Source organism: Pezoporus flaviventris, unplaced genomic scaffold, assembly GCF_033815535.1.
Source record: "Pezoporus flaviventris isolate CSIRO_AGI_PZ_B2104156 unplaced genomic scaffold, CSIRO_AGI_Pfla_v1 ptg000228l, whole genome shotgun sequence".
NCBI lineage: Eukaryota > Metazoa > Chordata > Aves > Psittaciformes > Psittacidae > Pezoporus > Pezoporus flaviventris.
Window position 1 is genome coordinate 1,205,098 of NW_026892776.1, and position 23,394 is coordinate 1,228,491.

At 56.4% G+C, this 23,394-nt stretch overlaps 1 protein-coding gene across 2 annotated transcripts; it reads right to left on the reverse strand.

The window, feature by feature from the left end:
• Positions 1-735: 735 nt before the first annotated feature.
• SLC6A17 (solute carrier family 6 member 17) lies at positions 736-20,876 on the reverse strand. 2 transcript variants are annotated; one of them, XM_061442506.1, is made up of 12 exons: positions 20,751-20,876; positions 13,723-14,130; positions 10,623-10,780; positions 10,241-10,367; positions 9,427-9,608; positions 8,150-8,260; positions 6,946-7,187; positions 6,073-6,265; positions 5,438-5,630; positions 5,089-5,248; positions 4,346-4,508; positions 736-3,737 (listed from the first exon to the last, which is right to left on the reverse strand). In XM_061442506.1, the coding sequence occupies exons 2-12, from the start codon at positions 14,006-14,008 to the stop codon at positions 3,369-3,371; spliced, it is 2,184 nt and encodes a 727-aa protein (XP_061298490.1). In that variant the 5' UTR covers positions 14,009-14,130; positions 20,751-20,876; the 3' UTR covers positions 736-3,368. The 2 variants fall into 2 exon arrangements, with proteins under 2 accessions (XP_061298490.1, XP_061298491.1); XM_061442507.1 differs by lacking the exon at positions 20,751-20,876 and adding an exon at positions 18,125-18,148.
• Between the last annotated feature and the right edge of the window lie 2,518 nt (positions 20,877-23,394).

A 23,394-nucleotide genomic window follows, 5' to 3' on the forward strand; every position in this document is an offset into this window, starting at 1 on the left:
CCCCCAGACCCACAGCACCACCAGCACCAGCCATCCCCTCTCCAGACCCACTGAACCCCTCCCCAGCTCTGTCCCCAAGGGGGAGACAGTGGTTTGACCCCTCCTGATCCACCCAGCACATCCTTGTCCCCCACCATCCTGCTCTGAGCAACGGGATCCAGGCTGGGAACCGAGCAGGACAGGGATATCAGCAGTGGGTTCCCCCTCCTTCTCCCACTGCCTGGAGGAGAACTGAAAAGTGCCTGTGCTCACAAGTAGCAGCTATTCCCTGTGCCTCTGCGGGAGAAAAGAGGGGAACAAGTGATTTCTAGGGCTAAAAGCTACTGAGGATCAGCCCGACCCGCAGCTCAGGACCCCGAGGAGGTGTGTGGAGGGAGAACCTGCCCCGGTGAGCAGGAGAAACTCCCCCAGGCTCCAAAAGTGACCGAGGACAGCAAGAAAGTGAATCCCAAACAAACCCATCCACACGGACACACACACGGCATCTACGGACCAACACGCGCACGCTCACACGGCAACGACACGGATCACTTCCACTTGTAACACACACCCCCCCACCCCACAACCCGCGTCCAACACCGAGCAAGTGCCACGAAGGAATACAGTATTGCCACAGATAAAAAGGAAGGTGTCAGCCCTCCTCCTCCTCCTCCTCCTCTCTGCTGGATGCCCCAGAGCTGATGGATGCCCTGGGCTAAGGGGGGGGGGGGGGAAGGAAGAGCCACACATGAGAAATCAAAAGGTAGAAATAGGTCCCAATATACAATGAGAATGGATCTGTACAGCACTGGGACTGGAAATAGGTCACGGGCCACTTTGGGATATGTTTTGTCATTTAACAGCATTTACAGTAACATTTACAGAATAAATATACAATAGAAATAGAGACTCTCTAGGTTATGATTCCATCTCCTCTCTCTGTATATGCTTTATGTATCTATATAATAGAGCTTCTGTTGTTACCTTCTTATTGACTTTGCCTCTTACTGACGCTGCAAGAAGAGGGGAGGAAAGCGAACGCCTCCCTGGCTGGCTTGGGAATGGTGATGGGAGAGATGGAAGGCTGGATCCTTCCTCCGAGGGTCTGAGGAGCATCACGCCATGGGAGCAGATGGGACTAAGCCCTTTGGTGTCCTGCTCTGTGAACTCCATGGGAGCTGTGGTAGGAATCCAGCCCCGCGCTTAGGGGTATTGGGAAGGTGACTTTGGGCAACGATTTGGCTCATCCTCTGTCTGGTTGGGGAAAGGAAAGTGGGGACTGAGGGAGAAGAGATGGGAGGGAACATCCTGCCTAATGATGGGGAAATGCCACAGGGTTTGTGCTTCTCCCGGTCAGAGACTATGTTTGATGTCCCTTTGCATGGGCAGGGGAAGGAGAAAGGCAGCAGCGGGGATGGTGAAGGGGGGACCACTACAGGAGAGCCCCCACAGGGCTGGCACTTCTCAGAGCCATCAAAGACTGAGCTGCTTTGGCTCAGGCCGTGTCTCCATTTTCCCCATGGCAAATGGTTAACGAAGGGCCTGAGCTAATTGTCCAGGAAGAGTCTTAGGGTCCCCAGCCAAGCCCATGGAGAAGAGTTGTAAAGGATCACAACCCACAAAAGAAACGTCATTGAGGGGACCTCCTGGCCTCAGGGGTGGCAAGAGAAGGTACCTTCTGACTTCACCTCCCAGCCAAAAGGAGAAACATGGTGGAGTAAAACCCATTGACACGAAAGCAGAGGAGTAAAGGGCTCATGGGCAAGCACCCACAAACTTGGCCTTCAGACTGGCTTGAAACACCATCATGCATGACCTAAGCCCAGCAGAACCAAGGATGAGGAGTTCCCTCAGCTTTTGGAGGCCATAGTAACATGCTGAGAGGAGAGAGGGGGCAAACAAGCTGCTGCTCTCCTGTCCCGTTTGGGAAAGAAGGAAGATGCCACCTAATACTTGACAGCAATGCTTGGCTACATGTAGGATTCAAGGAAATGACCCTCAGGTGCCGTGGGAGAGACTCGGAGCTGGGAGATCCCAACCTTCCCTAGAGAGCCTGTGGAAAACCAACATAAGGTCCCATCAGTCTGGTCCCCAGGCAATGTGGACGGGGATGATCGAAGCCCCTGGGCTCTAACAAGGGCTCACCAGCCTGGATCGAGAGCTAGCGGGGACACCAGGACCTGGCACTGATTCCCAATAACTGCTGCTCAGCAGGTGCCTGCTGCCCCCAAGAGCTGGTTACCCCCACCTGAAGGCTGGTGGGCTCCTGTGGAAGTGCAACAGGAGGTGTTAGAGACCTCCTGGCTTGAAGCTATGAGAAACGAGGACGTGCCCAGAGCTAATCCCTGCCCGGGTCACTGCACTGGTGGGTGCAAGGGAGGTAAGTCAGGAGGTGGTTTCCTGAGAGCTAAACCTGTGGTAGCACTGGATGCCCCTGGAGAAGCCGGATGCTTCCCTGCTTGTCCCTCTGGGACATCTAAAGAATGTGGCAGGAGGAGAGGCTCACCATGGCAGGGGTTTGGTTCAGCAGAGGACCCCACATCTCAGGAGTAACTCCAAGAGAGCATTCCTGACCCCCATCATGGGAACCCCACACGCTCGCCCATCTCAATCACCCTCACTTCGAGGTCCTTCTGCCACTCAGCACAATAACTGCCCAGCCATGGAGCACCCCATGGATGTGACACCTCCATGGCCCACAACAACCCACAGACACTGTCCCCATGCTGGTGGCAACACAACAGATACCAAGGATCCACCATCCACTGTCTCACACCTTGCAATGTCTCAGCCAGCCCCGTGCTGCTCCCTGGCAACCCTGGTCAAAATGTGGGGGTTATTTAGGTGTGTCCACAGCTATAAAAACCTACAGGAGATACAACAACAACAACGATGGTGACAACAACAGCACCTTTTTGTGCTCCGAACATCGATGGGTAATTGTGCTCGTTGGAATAAGGCCATGACTCCTCCCGGCTAAAGGACAACAGAGTGGGAGGGAAGAGCGCTGGGTGACAGGAGGAAGTGTGCTGGCTTTCCACCTGCCTCCAGGTCCTTTTTCCAACCATCAGCTGCTTAGAAAAGAGCTTCTTTGCTTCAGGTTTGAGCTGCATTGAGAACAACTCTTGGAAAGGTATCGCAGCATCTCTTGTTCCTCCTCCCATCCCCGAAGGCTCGGGGAGATCCTGCCTTTCCACCCAGGGTTGTTGGAGGAGTCCTGCCCCTCCCGCAATCCCTTCTTCCTGATGTCATCCTAGAAATGGCTGCTTTTGGTTACGATTTTAAGAGGGGTTTCTTCATCTTCCTTAGTAATTTTCCTGTTGCCTGGACAGCCAGGATCCACTCCCCAGTGACCTCCTCTCCCGGTGGGGGTGGTCCACAGGCAACCATCACAGTTCGGATTCCGGGGTGCTGGCCAGCATGTACCCGCTCCCATATCGTCCATTGGGGGCACTGCTCATTTCCATGGGGGAATTGCTCCCAGGACCCAGGTAGGAGCGGTGTGTGGGCATGGGGGACGGGGTCTCGCTGGGCACTTTGCTCAGGATGAAGCGGGTCTCATCATTGTCTTCCAAATTGGAGATGTCCTTCATCATCCGGCCCTTCTTGTAGGTGACAGAGAGGGCATTGGAGCCGTCCGACACGAGGTGGAACTGCCGGAGGATGAAGACCAGGGGCAGAGGGAGGGATGCCAGGATGATCAGAGAGATGAGGATGGCCATGGCCCAGGTTGGGTAGAAAAGGAACTTCTCTGCAGCCTGGAAGAGACAAACACCAGTGTCAAGGGGCTGTTACAGCAAAGGGGATGCACACCGTCTCTAGGCAATTCCTGCTGCCACTCTTCCTCCTCAGGGGCACCACGTGAAGCTGTCAGAAGGTGGGTTCAAATCAAGGGAAAGGCCATGGTCCTGCACACAGCGTGTAGCTGTGGAAGCCAACCAACGCCAAGCTCTCACGTCAGAGCTGGCTGAAGGCTTCTGAGCAATGTGGACAAACCTCATGGCTTGCAGAGGATGAGTGGCCACAGGCAGGATGTCTCCCAGCAGGAGAGGAGAGGAGAAATGAGCAGAGCAGTGAAGTTCCTTATTGTGAGGGTGCTGAGGTGCTGGCACAGGGTGCCCAGAGAAGTAAATGCCCCATCCCTGGCAGTGTCTAAGGCCAGGTTGGACACAGGGGCTTGGAGCAAGCTGCTCTAGGGGAAGGGGTCCCTGCCCGTGGCAGGAGTTGGAAGTGGATGAGATCAAGGTCCTTCCCAACCCAACCCATTCTATGATTCTATGAGCAGGGTGCTCTGCAACTTTCAGCTGCTCCCTGCTCAGCCTGGACCACAGTGGGAGGTGATGGTGGGGAAGGGATCTGTGCTCACCTCCTCTTTGATCCACGCACTGTAGCCCGGGGGACTGACTCCCAGCTGGATGATGCTGGCGGTCATGAGCACGGCCATGCAGATGGGAGAGACGTACTTCCAGGTGTAGTAATAGAACTGGTAGGGCCGGAAACCCAGCATTTCCGTCAGCTCCTGCATGAACCTGCCGAGAAGAAGAGATGAAACCATGGCACTCCCCACCTACAAGTAAGAGACTCCCTCCCAGGAGCCCCCATTGTAAATTATGCTCAAGGTAGAGCCTGAGGAAAAACGCAGCTGATCCAGACAAGCATCCCAGTGTCCATCAAGCCTGCAGGATTGGTTGGAAACCTCCTAAGGAAAAGGCCATTTGAACATTAGCCAGAGCCCCCTTTGCCCTGGCCAACTCATGGGCAGCAAGAGCAGGCACTAAAGGGAACAAGGTTTCTTTCCAGAGGGACCTGGAAACCTCAGATAAAAGGGTAATTGCAACTGATAGAGCACTATAACCAACAGCAGATACCCAGTAGAAGGACTTGCTCCTGGGGCTGGGCTACACTTAGGGCAGGACAAGAGAATCAAGGTGAACCAAATGTCTGCCTATACTCCTCTCCTGGAGTATTTGCTCCATCAGAGCTGGCCTCTTGGGGAAGAAATCATACGGAAAAGAGCTAGAAGGAGGGTTTTGAAAGGCAGGTGTTAACAGCACCTGTATGAAAGCCAAGAGTTACAGCAAGAGTATTCGTGTTGCACAAAAGTCTTACTTCTTGGTGCCGTAAATCCAGGCCACAGCGATGTTCTCCAGGATGACCACGACCGTGAGCGGCAGCGTGGCTGAGTAATCATCGAACATGGTGACAAAGTAATTCCCAGAGCGCTGCACAAAGATCAGTCCCACCACGAAGGCGAAGATGCAGGAGCCAACTGTGGGAAACAACCAGGCACGGTCAGAGCATCCCAAGGGGAGGCAATGCCTCCACCACAAGGTGCATCCCCTGCATTAGCAGGGTCCAGTTACATGGCCATGATGTCCACGCTCCCCTGGAGTTACTCCCCAGGACAACAGGGACCCTCCGCCCCTTCCCAAGGAGGTTGCAGGAGAAAAGACCTCACCTGTGAACACTTCCTTCCGCACCTTGAAGGTGTCGATGATGGGTGTCGTGATGCCTGACATGGTCCCAATCATGCTGCCCAACCCCAGGTTTATCAGCATCAGGAAGAACATCACGGACCAAAAAGGTGAGGCTGGGAAGTGGGTCATGGCTTCTGTGAAGGCAATGAAGGCCAGGCCAGTTCCTTGCACCGACTGTTCAGGGGGAGAGAGGACCAGAGGATGAGAAGGAACATGCCCGGGTCAGCCTGCAAGCCCCTGCATGCCTCACTGAACCACTCTCTGGCTGCACAGGGGGCTGGGTCATGCTTTGCCTTGAAAGGTTGGACCAGATGACCCTTGAGGTCCTTCCAACCTGGGATTCTAGGATTCTTCAAGGAAAGAAAAATCCAGTCTGGATCCAAGCCTGGAAGCGGTGATGACCTTCCTAGACTTGCTATGGACAGTGCTTTTCCCCACCCCAGGAAGGACCGCTGTGTGCTGGGCAAGACCACAGGGAATCCCCATCCCTGGAGGGTCCCTAAAAATACTTTTTCCCAATCCATGTGCCAGGAGTGACACAAGTGGAGCAGCTCCCACCAGGGAGAGCCAATGGGGAAGGTGACCTCCGGGTCCTCCCAAGATTCCCACCAGGTACCTTGTTGAGTTCATCCTCCAAGAGGCAGGGGTCCAAGCCCAGCTCTTTGAAGTGCGCCTCTTTCACGGTCATGATCACCCTGTACATCTCGTTGTAGTCTTTGGCTGTGAGGTGGGAGAAGTTCACGTGGGGTGGGATGAGGTCATGGCTCAGCACGTTGGTGTTCAGGTAGCCCAAGATCTTCTCAGCGTTCCTAAGGGAGAGAGGAGCCTGGTCACCAGGGATGTCCCATTTCTCCCAGGGTAGAGGATGGGGCCTGACCATGGCAAGCCCTTTGCTCCAGGCAGGATGAACCTCCCTGGGTTGTGTAACCCATGTGTTGGTCAGAGGACCTCTATTGTAGGTAAACAGTGCTTTAGGCCACGTAACAGAGGATGATGACAGAAGCCCACCAGGGAATGGGTTCCCTGTGCTTCCTTCTCAGGTTTACCTCCTGCTCTGGGGCTCCACACTGCATGGCCCAGATGTTTTATGGATGCAGCTCAGTGCCTAAAGATAACACGGAGTGCATAAAGTCACCTTCCTCCAGCTGCTTCTAGGCACAGCTCAGCAGGTCCCTTCCCCTTGCAGACAAGTGGACCCTATGATGTGCAGGAACCGGAGGATAAGCCGGGTGGTGTGACCAGACATGTTGGATTTACCCTCAGTGTGCATATTAAGAGCCCATTTTAGGGCTGGATTTTAGGCTGGAGGAGCTGAATACCCAACTCCCTCAGAGACACCTCTGGAGATCCAAGTCTTGACCATCAGGAGTTTGTGTCCCCCAAAACACAGCATTACCCAGCTCCAGAGCACTTACTCTATTGCCTCCAGACCCACCACCACCACTAGCAAAGACCTGCCCACCCCAAACAGAAAAGCATCAAATCTTACTCCACCACACATTTCTCATTCATGATGTTGGCCTTGAAGCCCAGCACAGCAAACACAACCAGGGTGGCCAGGACGGACGTGAAGAAGTTGATGAAGGAGACAAGGGTGGCATCAAAGTGGCAGTTGTTGTCCTGCTTGTTGTAGCTGGAGAAGGCGATGACTCCCCCAAAGCCCAGCCCCAAGGCAAAGAAAACCTGTGTAGCTGCCTCCCGCCACACCTGGGGGTCCAGCATCTTGTCCAGCTTGGAAGGAAGACATAGGAAGAAGTTGTTAAGTGGCTTGGTGGCCCCACAACTCATCCCAGTGGAGCCAGAGCTGAATTAACAGGTTGGTTTGGGAGCAGCCATGGACATGCTTTGATCTGCCCCGTTCAGGTCTTGCATTACCCAGCTCTTGTAGGTCCTTTTTCTCTTTCCCACAGAGGGGGGAACTGAGGCATGGAGGTGGGCAGGGGAAAGTCTGATCTGACCATGTCTTTGGGTGCTCCATCTGCCCCAGAGCCCAAGCTGGATGTCCAACCTTCCAGTGCAAAGCTCTGCAGCTTCCCAGTGGACCACCCAGCAGCCCTGGGGCGCTGGTGTCCCTGTCCCCCCACCTAAGGGCTCCACGTGTCACCCAGTGGTGGTTCTCCATCCTCCCCTGGACATCTCCTGCCTCCAGAGAAGGGAGCACTTGAAATCAAACATCTTGGCTGCTGGGTTTGTTTAACCTCCCAAACCACATTCCCCCCATCTCCTGCGAGCCAGAGCTGGAGGCCTTTGAGCACCATACGCCACGAGATCGTCATTAATATCTTCTAAGAGACTCTAACACCAGCTGAGATCATTCATCAACATCGCTGCTTGATTCATTAATTAGCTGGTTAATGATGCCACCAACAGAGGGTTTGCTGCCAGCCAGCATCTTCCCATGAAGTCTTTAATAGGCCACCTTGGGCCACCCCCATGTCCCCACCCTGGCATCTGGGCACCTAAAAGTGACAGGAGTGATGCTGAGGCTCAAAGCAGCCCCAGGGTAGGGAGTTCACAAGGTTCTGGGCTGTCCTGGCCATACCCTGTGTTTAGGGTGCTGCTGGCACATCCCGATGCCATATCAGGACCTCTGGTGTAGTTTGGGGTTGGTACTCTGGGTTTAGGGGTGGGAAATAGGGCTGTGACCAGCCAGGAGAACCTGCTTAGGGTCTGCTGGGCTTGGGGGCTCTCACCTTGGGTGTGAACATGTGCATGATCCCATCCACTGCCCCGCGCAGCAGAAGTCCCCGCACCAAGAAGCAAACCAGCACCACGTAGGGGAAGAGTGAGCTGAAGTACATCACCTACGGCAAGAGGGATGCAACATGGGCATGATCTCACCGCCTCCCATCCAACCCAAGGACAGCACAACAGGGGTTTGCCCTCCCCAAAACGAGGTCTGCTCCTCAGGCAGTGCAGGGTTAAGCTGTGGAGCTCCCCAGTGCAGGATGTTACCAGGGCAGGGCTGCAGTCACCGTCCCTGCAAGTGTTCACACACCATGTACACAAGGCCCTCAGTGACATGGGTTAGTAGTAGCCTTGGCATTGCTGGGCAATGGTTGGACTGGATAAGCTTAATGGTCTTTTCCAACCTGGTTGATTCTGATTCTATAAGTGCTGAAGTGGATTTGCACTGTGCTTGGAGACACTTCATCTCTTGGGGCTGCTGAACATGCAGATGTTGGTGTTGGCTCAGGAAAGCCCTGTAACACAAACTGCTGGTGCCCAGAATGCTCAAGGGAAGGAGAGCTCTACGCCCCCATCTCCTTCCCCCAGGGCTGCGGGTTCCAGGCATGTTCCTGCTTCCTAGCATGATGGGCAGATGCAGATGGGACTTTACTGTGGCCAGGGAAAACCTGCTGCTGGGGTCCTGCTTCCGCAGCTCACTACATCCCTCTGCTCTCAGGGTCGCAGGGCAGGGGTCTCCTTGCCCTCTGCTACCTGCTAACACACCAGATGTTTTGTAGAGCACATCTGGAGACAGGGATGCTCAAGTGTCCCAGGAGACCGTACCCTTCTGCATCCCACCCCACTGCTTACATAGCCTTGCTTGAAACATCGGTGGCCTCTGCAGGCCAACAGCATCTTCTGCTCCTCCCTGCCCTGCTTCTGCGCAGAGACTCGGTGCTCCTGCTGCAAAGGAGGGCTCAGATCTCACCCCTCCATCCTAGGAGCATCCTAGGGTGGGGATCAGACAGCTGATGGCCCTCAATGCAGGGGCTGGGCAGCTGACTTGGTTACCCTGATGTGGCTGGAAGTGTCAGCTGGACTGAGCCTCTTCCCTACACCCTCTTCTGATCTTGTTGTGGATCCCCTCAGAGAGAGCCCCAACTCTGGAGGGGGTGGGAGCATCCCAAGGGACACAGCATTGCCCAGCCACCGAGCTCAGGGCAGGACACTGTGGTCCAGGCAGGAGGTTCCTGCCTTGAGGACAGAGCCCAGCCAGGCTCAGGTGGCCACCCATACCCACCTTCCCTGAGGACTGGATGCCCTTGATCATGGCCAAGCCAACAAGGCTCCAGGCCACCAGCAGGCACAGGGTCATCTTCCAGTTGAGCCCCCCGCTCTCCGAGATGGAGTTGGAGATGTCCAGGGTCTCCCGGTACCAGAAGTAGGTGGTGGCCGAGCTCCTCTCGCATTCGGTCTCCACAACTGCAACCAAGCATAGGCATGGGGGAGAGTCACCATCATCTCTTAGGGGATGAACACCAGCTAATGTCAAAGACCTGCTGGAGCTGGCCAGAGGGGGACAGGAATTCACGGGGCTCATTGTTAGCAGGAAAAGGAGGGGATGGGCCATAAAGCCCAAATGAGACATTAAATACAGGGAGAGACATTTGCATGTGCTATAAAACGTCCCAGAGTGTCCCAAGGAGATGCTCAGATGCTATTAAACACCATTAGCTCCATCAGCATCTCGGTCAGGCTCTGATGGAGCAGCCAGGTGGGCCCTGCCTAGCTCTTGCTGCCTCCCTCCAGGATCCTGGGTCAGATCCCATCTCCAAGCACTGGGGCAACCTGGAGACCCAAGCTCTGAATCCCCAAACTCATCAAACCCCATCAGTGGGGACAGACCCCAAGGGGGGAAAAGGCTCATCCAGCCCAAAGAAAACATCTCCAAATGATCAAGGCAGCTGGACCAGAGGGTACCCAATGACCCAGGAGACATCTCGACCTCCAGTGTGCCCAACCTGTGACTTATGTTGGGTGTCCCCAGTGTCCCCAGTGTCCCACAGCTCCCTGCTTTGGGGACTGCTCCCCCCCTGCCAGCTGCCATCCCTTACCAGCCACGGAGCCGTTCTTTACGATGGGACACTCGCTCCAGGGAAGAGGGTACTGGAAGGACTTGAAGAAGTAGAAGATGCTCCAGCCGATGATGACATTGTAATAGAGACCCACAAAGAAACACACCTTGGAGGAGGAACAAGGACATGGTATCAAATCACAGCTCACTGACACTGCCCCCAGCACACCTCTGGCTGGATGGGGACCCAGGGCCCATTTCCAAACCAGCCCTAAACCCAGGAATGGAACTGGAAAACCTCCCTTTGTCCTCTCAAACCTTCACACGGGGCCCCTCAAGGTTTGCTTCCAGGCTCCCCTCCCAAGCTTTGCAGCAGAACCTCCCTGAGGTAGGGGTCCAAAGGCACCCATGGGTGCGCTCACCAGGCAGCTGGCATAGCCAATGCCTCCCAGGCGCGGGCAGATGTAATTCCAGACGCCGATGCTGCCCCGGCGGATCCGCTGCCCCACTGCCAGCTCCAGGAAGAAGAGGGGGAGCCCGATGATGATGAGCAGGACCAGGTATGGGACCAGGTAGGCACCTGGCAGGGGGGAGAAAGCTCAGCATGGACCCACCTCTGCCTGCTCTCGTGCAGCCAGGGATGGAGGGGCAGGCTCTGCCTGGTCCATCGGTTCATTTGCAATGGATCTGGGAACGCAGATCAGTGCTTGGGCAGGAGAACTCAGCCATGGAGAGGAGCGAACGCTTGTGCATGTGTGCAACATCCCCTGCCAGCATGAGCCTGTGCGGAATAAACCCCAACACACCTAAAGACACTGGATCCGTGCATACACATCACCTCCCACACAAGGAGACACCTCCATGAGCCAGCCCATGGAGACGTGCACATGGTCCCGACCGTCCTGGATACCTGTTCACCCAGGTCCTGCTGGCACACACATATCAGAGCACAGCCGAGCCCTCAGCATCAACACATCCCCCCATAGACACCCCACATTCCCAGCAGCAGCATCCCGGTGCCACCGGCACGGAGCGAGGTGCCCTGGTAGGAGCAGAATTCATCTCTGCCTAATTGAGGAGGCTGAAGGGGAATTAGCAGCTCCCGAAGCAGAACCCGATGACCGTAAAGGCTGCAATGACTCACGCTGCAGCGCCCGGCTGATGGATTGCTCCGGCTCCTGCCAGGAGCGGAGGAACGGGCTCGGGAGCTCACGACCGGCAGGTGATCCACGGGCACATGAGGGCCCCTGGCTGCGTTGGGCAAATTCCCAGCTGGATTTATGCCCCAGTGACAGCCACCACCCCCAGCTCCGCGCAGGACCTGTGGCAGATGATGCTGCTCCGAGCAGGGCCACTGCAATAGCGTCCTGAGCCAGCGGGTTGGGATTGAGAGAATCATGGAATGGGTTGGGTTGGAAGAGCTTCTGCCTGTTGGCTCATCTCAGTATCCTCTCTGGCAGGTTAAGGCTGTTCCCCTTGTCCTCTCCGGGTTTCTTGTTTGCTCTTTCAGGTGTAGGTAGATTGATAAATGGGGAAACTGAGGCACGGAGAACTGGCTTGAGCAGCAGATTGCTGAGCTTTCCTGAGCTTTCCCTTTTAGCCGGGTGTTATCCCCATGGGGCAGACACTGATTTTCAGCCTTCTCTTCCCACAATATTTAACCCTCTTGGCTCCTGTCCTGTGAGGCTGGTGCCAGGCTGATGGATGAGGGAGCTGGGCAGTGATGGGCAGACGCTTCTGGGTGTGCTGAGCAGCCCTGGGATGTGGTGATGGTGGTGGTGGCTGGTGTGGCAGGGGTTGGACTGGATGAGCTTTAAGGTCCTTTCCCTCCCAACCCACTCTGTGATTCTCTATGTGTAAACCAGGGGCAATGGTGGGTGCTGTTTGTAAAGCCTTTTTGAAGACCTGCTCCCAACTCCAGCTCTGTGTCACACTCTCTTCCCATCTCCTCCACTGCAGCAGGTCTCAGGCCTCTTGCACGGTCAATTCCCCTTCCCCACTTCCCATCACATCCACCCTTCTGTCTGAAAACACTTGCTTAACACTCCCGCGATGAGGACAGCGAATCCACCAGGATGACTCCAGCCTGGGAACACCAGCGACCTCGGTGTAAGCACCAATTCCACTGCTCTGCCAGTGGGGAAACTGAGGCACGGCTGGGCTAAGTGCTTACGGAGCAGCAGGACTCTGGAGCTCCAGCTCTGGGGCTGAGCTGCTTCCTAAGCTCATTGAGTCAGGAAAACCTGCTTGGGCGATGCAGGGAGCTGTGTAATGAATCCATCGGGGCACATCCATCTATCCCAGGCCTGAATTTACCCCAGGCCCTGCCTCCAACCTCCTCCAGGCCACCCAGCAACCCCAACTGAGGGCACTGGGAGCCGCGTGCCAGTGGCCGGGGTGATGCTGGGATGCAGGAGCTGACCGCAGCTCCATGCCAACCGGGAAGGGAGGGAATGGGGGTGGGAGCAGCCCTGGGGTGGGAAGTGCTGACTGGACAGGTTTTCCTTTGGGAGAATGACTCATCCTGAAGATGACACCAGAGATGTTTTAATTATTGAGAGCACTGCAGGCTCCCAGGCTGGGGCACATCAAATGATGCGGCACCGGGGATGAGGGAAGTGCAAGGGGAAAAGGGGGAAGCTGGGCTGGCCCTGGCCTTATTCAATGCTATTTGACTGAGGCTGCTTCTCCCCACTGAAAAGGCCGAGGGCTGGGTTTGGAGTGATGAAGAGCAACCCATCAGTGTCATGAAAGGGGTCAGGTCTCAGCATGGCTGGGAGAGACCTGGCCCTCTGGGCTGCTCCTGCTCAAGGAGGGGGCATGGGGTGGGATGGGAGGGTGGGGTGGCTGGAAGGAGGGCTTGGGAAAGTGCTGGAGGCTCCACAACGTGGCTTCAGGACATAGGGAAGGGGTGGGACTTCTCCTTCCTGCTTTATTTTCATAGAATAATAGAATAGTTTGGGCTGGAAAGGACCTTAAGCTCATCCAGTTCCAACCCCCCTGCCATGGCCAGGGACACCTTACACTAAACCATGGCACCCAAGGCTTCATCCAAGCTGGTCTTGAGCACCATCAGGGATGGAGCATTCACAGCTTCCCTGGGCAACCCATTCCAGTGCCTCACCACCCTCACAGGAAAGAACTTCTTCCTTAGATCCAATCTAAACTTCCCCTGTTTCAGTTTGAACCCGTTAGCCCTTGTCCTGTCACTACAGTCCCTAATGAAGAGTCCCTTTAACCCCAGTTTCCAAATTGCCCCAGCAGGAATTGGGGGCTGCAGGAAGAAATCCTGGCTCCAGGCTGAGATTCCCCTTGACTTTGGAATGGGTGGGTGGAAATCCTTCAGGAAGAGCCTGCATCCCTGAACTGATGAATGCTCAACGCCCCTGGCTGCCCCCTTCCTCCTTCAGAGCCCCCAAACCCCACAACAGAGCCCAAATAAGCCCCAGGATGCCCACCCTGATGAGCAGCAAGGCAGGACCGAGCCATATCCCCTTCCCAAGAGCTGAGCCCATCTCCCACCTCCTCCATTCTTCTGGCAGAGGTAGGGGAAGCGCCAGACGTTGCCCAGCCCCACGGAGTAGCCGATCTGCGCCAGGATGTACTGCAGCTTGCTGTTCCACGCCGGCCGGTTCTCCGCATCCAGCTCCTCATCCCCATCCTTCTGCTTGTCCCAGGTCTCCCCCGTCACGTTGAGGACGCTGCGTTTGTAGTCCACGGGCTCCTCATGGGCCAGCAGGTCGGCCACTGACTCGGTGACATGCTCGCTGCTGTGCTCCCGCTGCGTCACTTTGCTGTTCTTCGGCATCGGGATGGCTCCACGAGGCCCCAAGGGGCGGGATGGGGCGAGGGGAGAAGAGGAACTTCCCACAGGGAATGGCACCCGGGTGAGCTACAGCTCGGGCCTCACCTCCTCTTCATCAGCAGGACCTGGGTGGGGAAGGGGGTGACAGAGGGTGAGATGGTTTTGCCTTGCTGGTGGGACTTCATCACCCCCATACCTTGAGGACCTCCCTTTGAACTGGGGGATGCTAAGGACCCCCTTCTTCATGGCTGATGCACCAGGAGCACCCCCTTGATTCAACATTCATGGACAAGAACCTCCTGCAACCCACAGGAGGGCATTTCCCTTGGCTGCAGGGGCTGGTGGTGAGTGATGGAACCGGGCTCATCACTGTGATGCCTCTTTTCCTCTCTAACAACCCCGGACCAGCAGCTGATCCCCCACAAGGGCTGACATCACATCCAGCACTGGTCCCTCCCCTCCTGGCCCATAGGCAGAGCCCAAGTTCAGCCCCATAGCAGCCTGGAAGCACTCCCGGGCTGGTGATAAACACCCAGGCTGTATCTCTGTCTCTGGACCTTATCAGGAGTGACTTAAAAGCCTGGGAATCTGCAGCTAAATCTTCCCAGGCAGCTTTACAGCAGATAACGGCTGCAAAACAGCAGCTGCCAAGGCGAAGCCATCACTCATCCCGGCTCCTCCACCTTCCAGCCTTGGTCACAGGCCAGGGAGAGCCGTACCAGCCCCAGGCCCGCAGCATCCGTGTGGTTATTACACCAGTTCGCACCGGTTCGCCCACCCCACCTCATTCCCCAAACCGATGGCGCCAGTGCCCATGGGTGCAGAGCTGGGATGAGCACAGGCAGGGTACGTTTAGGAGCCAGGGAGGGAGCGTGGGTGAGGAGCGGATGTGCGTGGTGGGTCACACATTTCCACTGGGGCTTCCTCTCCATACTGGGAGGACTGGGGGTGAGTGACTGCTCCCATCCCGAGCAGGGACCATGGTGCTTCACCAGCTGGGGAGGAGGAAACACAAGAAACCCCACCAGAAACCCCACGTCTTGGAGAAATGGCTCTCCCAAAGGGCCACGCTTGTTTCTTCCCTCTGTCCTCCCTTTCCAGCGGACACCAGGCTGGTCACTGTCCCCTGGAAGGGTGACAGTGATGTGCTGAGGGCCCTGTCCCAGCCCAATGGGACTGGAGCATCACCTCACCTTGAGGGCTTTACCATTCAGTTCAGAGCTCATACAAGACCCAGGTGGCATCTCAGAGGTCATATAACCCACCAGCACAGTCCTTGGAGCAGCCAAGCCTCAGCAGGTAGCCGATGGCTACCAGGGTGGATGATACAGGATGGGTGATGCAGGACGGACCTCCCGCTGCCCCCTCTGCTGAGCCAAGGTACAACTCTCCCATGATTTCCCACAGCCATCCCAGCTCTTCTTCCCTTTGGCCCAACATCCATCTTTTAGACCCAATTCAGCCCCTTTCAGAGCAGCAGGTTCAGCCTGGGCGGCAAAGCTCATTCCCAACCAGCGCACAGCGCTCCCAACCCGGAGGGGGAGGGAAGCAAAGCGTCGGCAGTGGGAATCCTCACCCTCCCTCGCCTTCACCTTGGTGTTATTTCACCCCTGACGAAAGTTCCCCCTTTGCCAGGCCCTGTTCCTATTAAAAAAGCTATTTTTGGCCGTCGGCTGCATCCGTTGCCAGGCAACGGTGTCGGCTCCGCATCTTCCCTGGATCCGGCTCCTCCGGAGAAGCCGCTTGAATTACTCCTTCAAGCCTGGGCCAGCAATGTTTAATTTCCTAACAAGGGCTCATTCATATAAAGCACTCACAGCTCAATCGTGGCAATTACCGGCACGTGGCTGGAGCATCCTCAGCCAGGATGGACACAGACACAGAGGGGAGGGAAGGGCCCCATCCAGCTGCCAGGAAATCAATGGGATTTCCATCGATTTTGAAGCAGGCTCTCTATGGATTGGTGCAGACCTGGCTCAGTCACCCATGAGCTGGTTGGTGCTCCCTGGCTGCTCAGCAGCCACTTCAGCTCCTTCGGAGCAAAGGCAAGTCAGAGCTTCAGGAGGACTCAGCCTCTGGGGCTAAAATCTCTCATTATACTAAGGATAGAGCCTAGAAAACCTGGGATCTTCTGGCTGAGCCCCTGAGCCCCAGAGCCCCATGGAAGGGGAACCCAAACTGCTCCCCTGGACCAGCTCAACCCCTTAGAGCAAAGCCTGGAGATGCCCAGCTCCAGGGATGCTGAGCCAGGCCAGCGCACTGGGGTCAGGATGTACCCCAAAGCACCTCTCCCTGGACCCCCACCTATCCCCATCCTCAGTTTAAGTCCCCCCAGCATCCTTAGGAGCTGAGAGGCAGCAGGTCCTTGAGGAGAAGGTTTCTTCAAGCACCTCCAAAGCCCCAGGGGCTCTCAGCACCTTGGAGGACACCCATGACAGCAACATTCCCAAAGGATTTGGGATGCTTGGCTGCTCTCCTGGGGTGAAGCAAGGGCTCTGTAGGCATTGGGACAGCAAAGGTACAAGCCTTCCTCCCCGTGGGAGAGGCACCCAAACTCAACTAGGGCAGGGAATAACTGTGGCAGGAGCCCAGCCAACACCAGCACAAAGCCACTGGCACACACGGCACAGAGACCCAATCCTGGGAGCAGCGAGGTCAGCGTTCCCCAGCATCCTGCATCACCCGTAAGCTCGGCAGCCCTCAGATGGGAAAGCAGGGTCTGAATCCACCCGGGAGAGGTATTTCCACTCCTTGCTTCCATTGGGAAGGGAACCGGATCAGGAATTCATCTGCCAAAAATAACATCCACCCTGCGAGGAAGCGGCGGCTCAGCTGACGAGCAGGAGCTCGCTGCGCTGGGCAGAGCTAGCAAACCCCTGGCACTGCCAGATGGAGATTCAGCTCCGTTCCTTCGCCTTCGTGACCTGAATTCTCTTCCATGTGCCTTTTTCCTTCCTCTTTAGAAGACAGATTCGAGTCTTTCAGAGCCAACCCTCAATCGCGGTGCCCCTTTGCGCTTACACCACTGCAGCGGGTCCAAGGCACGTGGTACAGGCTGGATTCAGCCCACCGAGGGAAGGGGCAGAGAAGGAGAAGCTCTGCTACATGCAGGAGGTTTAATCCTTACCCTGTGGCTCCTGTCGACTCCAACTGGAGATGGAAACACCCACTGGGGACAGGCTGCTGTTTGGGATGAGTGGAGAGCTCTGGGAGCTGAGGGTATCACATCTCCCAGCCCTGCCTGCAGCATCACGCAGGATTCAGCAGAGCAGCGATGCTCCAAGCCATGTGTCCTGCCTCAGCTTGTCCTTGCTTTCTTGGGAAGGTGGCTGGGGAGCAATAAAGGAGGCTGGAAACATGTCAGCAATGCTTTCAGGCAGGCCTGGGAGTGCAGAGGCAGGCAGGGAGGGCATGGGGATGGACAGCAGCCTCCAAGGAGAGCAGCCACCAACATGCCCTGGGTCTGAAGGATGGGCACAGGGGCAGATTTCTCCTCTCCTATATCCAGCTTCTACACTTACACCCTGTTTGAGTCCATAAAGGGGAAACTGAGGCAGGAAGAAACACAGGCTGAGACTGGGTGTATTCACAGTTAACACTGAAACCATGGGGACTCTCTGCTGGTGCCTCCCTACCCCACCACCTCTCCTTGAGCTGTGACTCTGCTGCACTCAGCTCCCAGGCAAATCCCCCGCAGCTCCTAAAGGAGAGGGGGAAGATGCTCCTTGAAAAGCATCCTCGCTCCATCAAGGTCACAGAGCAGGGAAGGGAGGGAAGTGCAAAGGGCCAGAGAGAGGCAAAGAGGGCCTCCAGGAGCTGGGAGGCCCCTGTCAGGTTTGGGCTGGGAGATCTGAGCATCCATTCACAGCTCCACATCCTCCTAACACCCACAGGGACAGGGAAGGCTTGCACACAGGAACAGGCTGCTTGCTGCAGATGGGAAGGGAAAGGGATGGATCCAAGGTCACCCAGGAAGCCAGGGAAGGGGAGGTGGAGGGAAGGAACACGCATCCCTCCTTCATCCCTCCATACTCTGCAAATCCAAGCAGCAAAGAGAAGGACCCTGGGTGCACAACCTGCCTTTGAGAACAAAACAGAAAACCAGCTCCAGGCCCATACCTGCTGCTCCTTGCAGTCTTGAATGCCTTCGGGATGGGACAAGGATCACCCTGGCAGAGCAGGTCCCTTGGGATGTACCCCACTCCTAGAGGCAGCAAGAAACCAAGGGCAGGACCCTCTCAGCAGCATCCAAACTCCACTTCCAAGCCATGAGCAGAGATTTTTGCCCCAAGCATCGCAGCTCCGATCCCCCCAGCCCTGCTCCAAGGACCTTCCTGCAGCCACCGCCATGAAACCCCCTCTTCCCCAAGCCAAGGCCGGTCCAAGATGCCTCCATCTTCAATCTATTCCATGCTGGGGCTTGCTCCTCCCTGCTCATCCTCTCTGGCTCCACAGGGAAGGGTTTTGCCATCTGCGCTCAGTGGGGCTTCTCCCTTTCTCCAAGTGATCCCTGTTAATCAGCACCAGGCCCTCACCACCCCCAGGGATGACACGCCGTGACTCAATCCCACCAACGGAGCTGCACCCTGGGGTGCTCCCCCCCCAGCACCCACCCATGGAGAGGCAGAGCCCTTGATGAGGGTCAGGGTGACCTGATGGGAGAGAGCCCAGGGTGCCGGGGGAAAGGAGCACCCATAAGAAGCTTCGCTGGAACCAAGCTCCCGATGGTGTGGGACCAAGAGCAGCTCAGTGCCACACACGCGGTGGTGCTGGAGATGCTCTTGGCTGTGTCCTTCCCATGCAAACACCCAGGTCTGTTTTAGCATCGTGACACAGGAGTGGTTCACATTGGCTGATGAATCAGAGCTGCCTCCGCTTCTGTCTTACACCTACTCAAGTGGCTTTCACCGGTGAAAGCACCCAGATGTTATAAATAACCCCCCAGCTCCCATAAAGACAAGTAGAGGTGGCACCACACGCTCCCAGCTCCAGGGGGGTTATGCTCCATGGGATGCTGTGACATTACAACAACTCTCCCCTTCAATACGTGCCAAAAAAGACCTTTGGGAAGAGCAGTTTTGCTGCTGGGTCATGAGACAGACACAACAGCACCGGAGGAGGGGGAGCCAGCTCTTGGGCTTGTCACGAAGTGTATGAGCACATTGATCCGGTGAATCTGCTCTCCTCCCGTGACTCATTTAGTAGCATGAAAACCTCCATCAGCTGCAATAGCATGACAGCCGTCATATGAGCACTCCAGGGCTCCCCAGATGATCTTTTCCCAGTTAGATCCCTCTTAGCTCACCCTCTCCAGCTGAACGCTAGCGACTGAACCCAACCCCAGGCCAGGTTTACCCTAAAAGGCAGCAAACAGGGTGGGACCCAGAGCCCTTTTCGAGCTCTTGCTTCTCCCTCTGGCAATTCATGAGGCTGCTGCTACGGTTGTAAACAAACAAGTCCAAAGAGACCCAAGGACGGGGTAAAACCAGAGCGGCTCCTGCCAAGGCAATGGTTTGCTCTACGTGTGCATCGAGCAGCACCTGATCGAGGGTGAGTTTCATCCTCGTGACTCCAGCTCGGGGAGAACTCCAGGGGAGTCACTCCCGATTTAAACCAAACCCTTCTGTTCCTATCGGCTTCCACAGCCGCCTCCGATTCACCCCAGAGGGCAGCGCAGACCCACATTTCCCTGCCCTTCCAAGCAGCTGAGCTGTCATCAAAGCAGCATCCAGGTTCCTTGACCTAGTCCTGACACCTCCAGAGGAATATTCACAAGAAACTCTATGCCCTGCCAAGAATAACTCCGCTGCTGTGGCGTTTTGGGGGTATTTTTCCTACCAAGACCAGAAATAGTTGCATCAGCTCCTGCTGGATTCAAAGCCCAGGTGCCTCAGGCACAAGGTATGATCCAAGAAGCAAGATTTCACCTTCCAAGTCCTTTCCAAAGAGCTGGGAGCAGATTTCTCAGCTGGTTTAAGCCCCATAGCCCCAGAATGATGTAAATCTACCTCTGGCCAAGATGCCAGCCCAAAACACGCACCTCCAGCAATGCAATACAGGAGAATAAGGACTCCCCACACCCAGTAGTGAGAAATGTACCAGTAACCAGGACCCCAGACCCCATTTTTCCACCTCAGAACCAGACACCTGCATTCAGGGAGCAGCATAGAAATGAAGGGGAAAATAAACCCTCCCCCCTAGCACTTGGGGGGCCAGGGATGAAATATTCATCGCGAACAAACGCTTTCTCCTCTCCCAATGTTATTGTCAAGGTCAACCTGGAAGCTGCATTTCCACCCATCCTCAGGCTCAAAGGGGGTGAGCCCCCACCAACCCCAGTAGGGCAGCCAGTGCCATCCCCTGTGGTCCCACCCCGGCCTCTCCAGGGTGGCTCAAGCCATTTGCTGCCTCTTAATGTCCCCCCACAGCCCTCGATGCCTTCACACCTGGGTGTCCCCCCCACTGCCAACCCCCTCCCCAGCCCGTCCCTTAGCATCTCCCCCCAGCAAGGGGCAGCGGTGGGGGGGGGCGCGGACAGAGGCGGCAGCGCTCGGTGGGACCGGAGACCCTCGGGAGGAGCATCCTTACCTCGGGGTGCTGCGGGTGCCCGGTGGCTCCGGGGGGGGTGAAACTGAGCCGTTCCCGGGAGAAACTGAGCAGATCCTGGAGGAGACGGAGCAGATTCTCGGGAGAAATTGATGCGGTTCCTGCCCTCGATGAGGAAAGGAGGCGGCGGGGCCGGTACCTGGGTCCCGGTGCTGCGCGGAATCGCTGCCTCCGAGGAGGAGGAGGAGAAGGAGAAGGAGGAGACGCTGCCCGAGGGGACCGGAGCCTGCGGGGATGGGCGGCTGCGGGGAGACCGGAGGCTGCTGCTGGGGGGGGGGGGAGCCGGCGGCCGCTTTCCCTTTCCCCCCCCTTCTCCCAACCAGCCCTCCGCTGCCACCGCTCGGCGGATGCGCGCTGGGCTCGGCCCGGCCCCGCTGCCGTTCGCCGGAGGGGAGGTAACTCCGATGGGCTCCCCAATGGACAGAAAGCACTGAAAGGAAAAGCAATTGAAAATAGGAAGCAATAAGTGATGAGGGACACGCAGCCCCTGACGCAGGCTTGAGTCACCAGGGCTGCACGTCAAAGCTGGGGTGCCGGCAACCCCCCCCCCACCCCAACAACATCTCCCTCCGATGAGGGTTCTGGCATTAAAAAGGCAAAAATAAACAGAAACGAGTCCGGGCAGAAGGGGGCGGTTTGGATTTGTCCATCCCGGAGCTGTGGGGAAAAGCAAAACTCCCTTTGTAACATCCCCTGCCCCAAAGGAGCGGCCTCAGGGGGGCTGTGGGGAAGAGTTGGAGATTTGGGAACCCCTGTCATAGAATCCCAGCCTGGTTTGGGTTGAAGGGACCTTAAAGCTCCTCCAGCTCCACCCCCTGCCACGGGCAGGGACCCCTTCCATAGAGCAGCTTGCTCCAAGCCCCTGTGTCCAACCTGGCCTTGAACACTGCCAGGGATGGGGCAGCCACAGCTTCTCTGGGCACCCTGTGCCAGCGCCTCAGCACCCTCACAGGGAAGAGCTTCTGCCTAAGAGCTCATCTCAGTCTCCCCTCGGGCAGGTTAAAGCCATTCCCCTTGGCCTGTCCCTACATCCCTTGTCCCAAGCCCCTCTCCAGCTTTCCTGCAGCCCCTTCAGGCACTGGAGCTGCTCTAAGGTCTTCCCTTCAGGAGCCTTCTCTTTATCTGAGATGTGCAGAGCCACGGCAGCAACAAGCCAAGACAGGCAATAAATCCCAGATGTGATGAGCCTCTTCCCCTTCAGTTGCCACATTGAGCTGCCTTGTCCCTGCCTGGAATGGGCAAAGGTGCAGGGTTAATGGAGCGTGGCCTCATTTCTTCTGGGCAGGCAGGAGGGAGAGCTCCAAGCATCACCCGGGTGCTGGATCCCAGAGCAGGCACTGGCCGAGCTCCCAGGTACCCAGGAGGATTGATCATTCTGTGTTTAATAGGCCGGAAAAGGAAACAGCTCCAAAGGCCAGGAATGTGCATAAATGTTGAGATCCAGGAGCCTGCTTTGGGCTGGAGGATGAATCCTCCATGGTTTGGCTCTTCCCAACATGTTTTTCCTCCCATCAAGCTTTCTCACAGGCTCAGGAGCTGGATTACTGGTACGAGTATCCCCAGCACATCAGGTGTGCCTGGTGCTCTGTTAGCCACACCACACCTGCATCCCAGCACCCTAAGTGAGTGGCAGTGATAAATTAAGCCTCAGAAGATGGATTTGGATTTTGCTTGCTCTGAAGAGCTCTGTGCTGAAAGGTGTGTTTTTGACTTGGCGTTACCGTATCCTATTGTGTTGGGATGGGAATGGGACCCTTTTACCTGCAGAATTTCACCATCAGCATTCAAGGTGGGTTCATAGATTCAAATGTCTCATCCTCTAAAGCTGGCTTAGACCCCCAGCTCACCCTTGCTCTGGTCTGTGCTGCTCCCGGGCTCAGCTTTGGTGTGAGAGACAAGTGGTGTGACTGGAGATGCGGTGCTCTCTGAGCTCAGTGTTGGGTCTGGGGTCCCTGAGTGTCACCAGGCTTTGGGCCAGCCCCAAGCATCACTGGGCAGGTTCCACACTTGAGTTATGGGGGGCAGAATGTGGGTCCTGACTGCTTCCCTTTGTCCCTGTGTGGTCTGAGACAAAATGACTCCTCTGTATCCTTGAAGGGCTGCGAGGGCTGGAGCAGCTCTGCTCTGGAGCCAGGCTGAGAGAGCTGGGCTGGGGCAGCCTGGAGAAGAGAAGGCTCCTGAAGGGGAGACCTGAGAGCAGCTCCAGTGCCTGAAGGGGCTGCAGGAAAGCTGGAGAGGGGCTTGGGACAAGGGATGTAGGGACAGGCCAAGGGGAATGGCTTTAACCTGCCAGAGGGGTGACTGAGATGAGCTCTTAGGCAGAAGCTCTTCCCTGTGAGGGTGCTGAGGCGCTGGCACAGCGTGCCCAGAGAAGCTGTGGCTGCCCCATCCCTGGCAGTGGGGCAGGGGTTGGGGCTGGAGGAGCTTTAAGGTCCCTTCCTACACAAACCAGGCTGGGGTTCTGGGATTCGCTGACTCCTGCTTTCTGCTTGATAGGAGAAGCAGAAGTGAAGGGCAGGGATGCAGTGCCCAGGCTGAGAAGATGAAACTTGGAGCCATTGGGACACCAATGATGTCTCCTGCTCTCCCCTTTGGGACATGCAGGGGACAGACAATGGCAGGTATTAATGAGCTGGGAGAGAGAAACGTGCCCTACATCACATCATGTCCATGGGGACCAAGAGCCCTGTATAGGGATGCTCCCTGCTCTGCTCCTTGTGACTGCCCAGGGATCCAGATGCAGTCAGAGCTGTGGGACAAAGCCCAGGGGAAGAGGGGCCAGG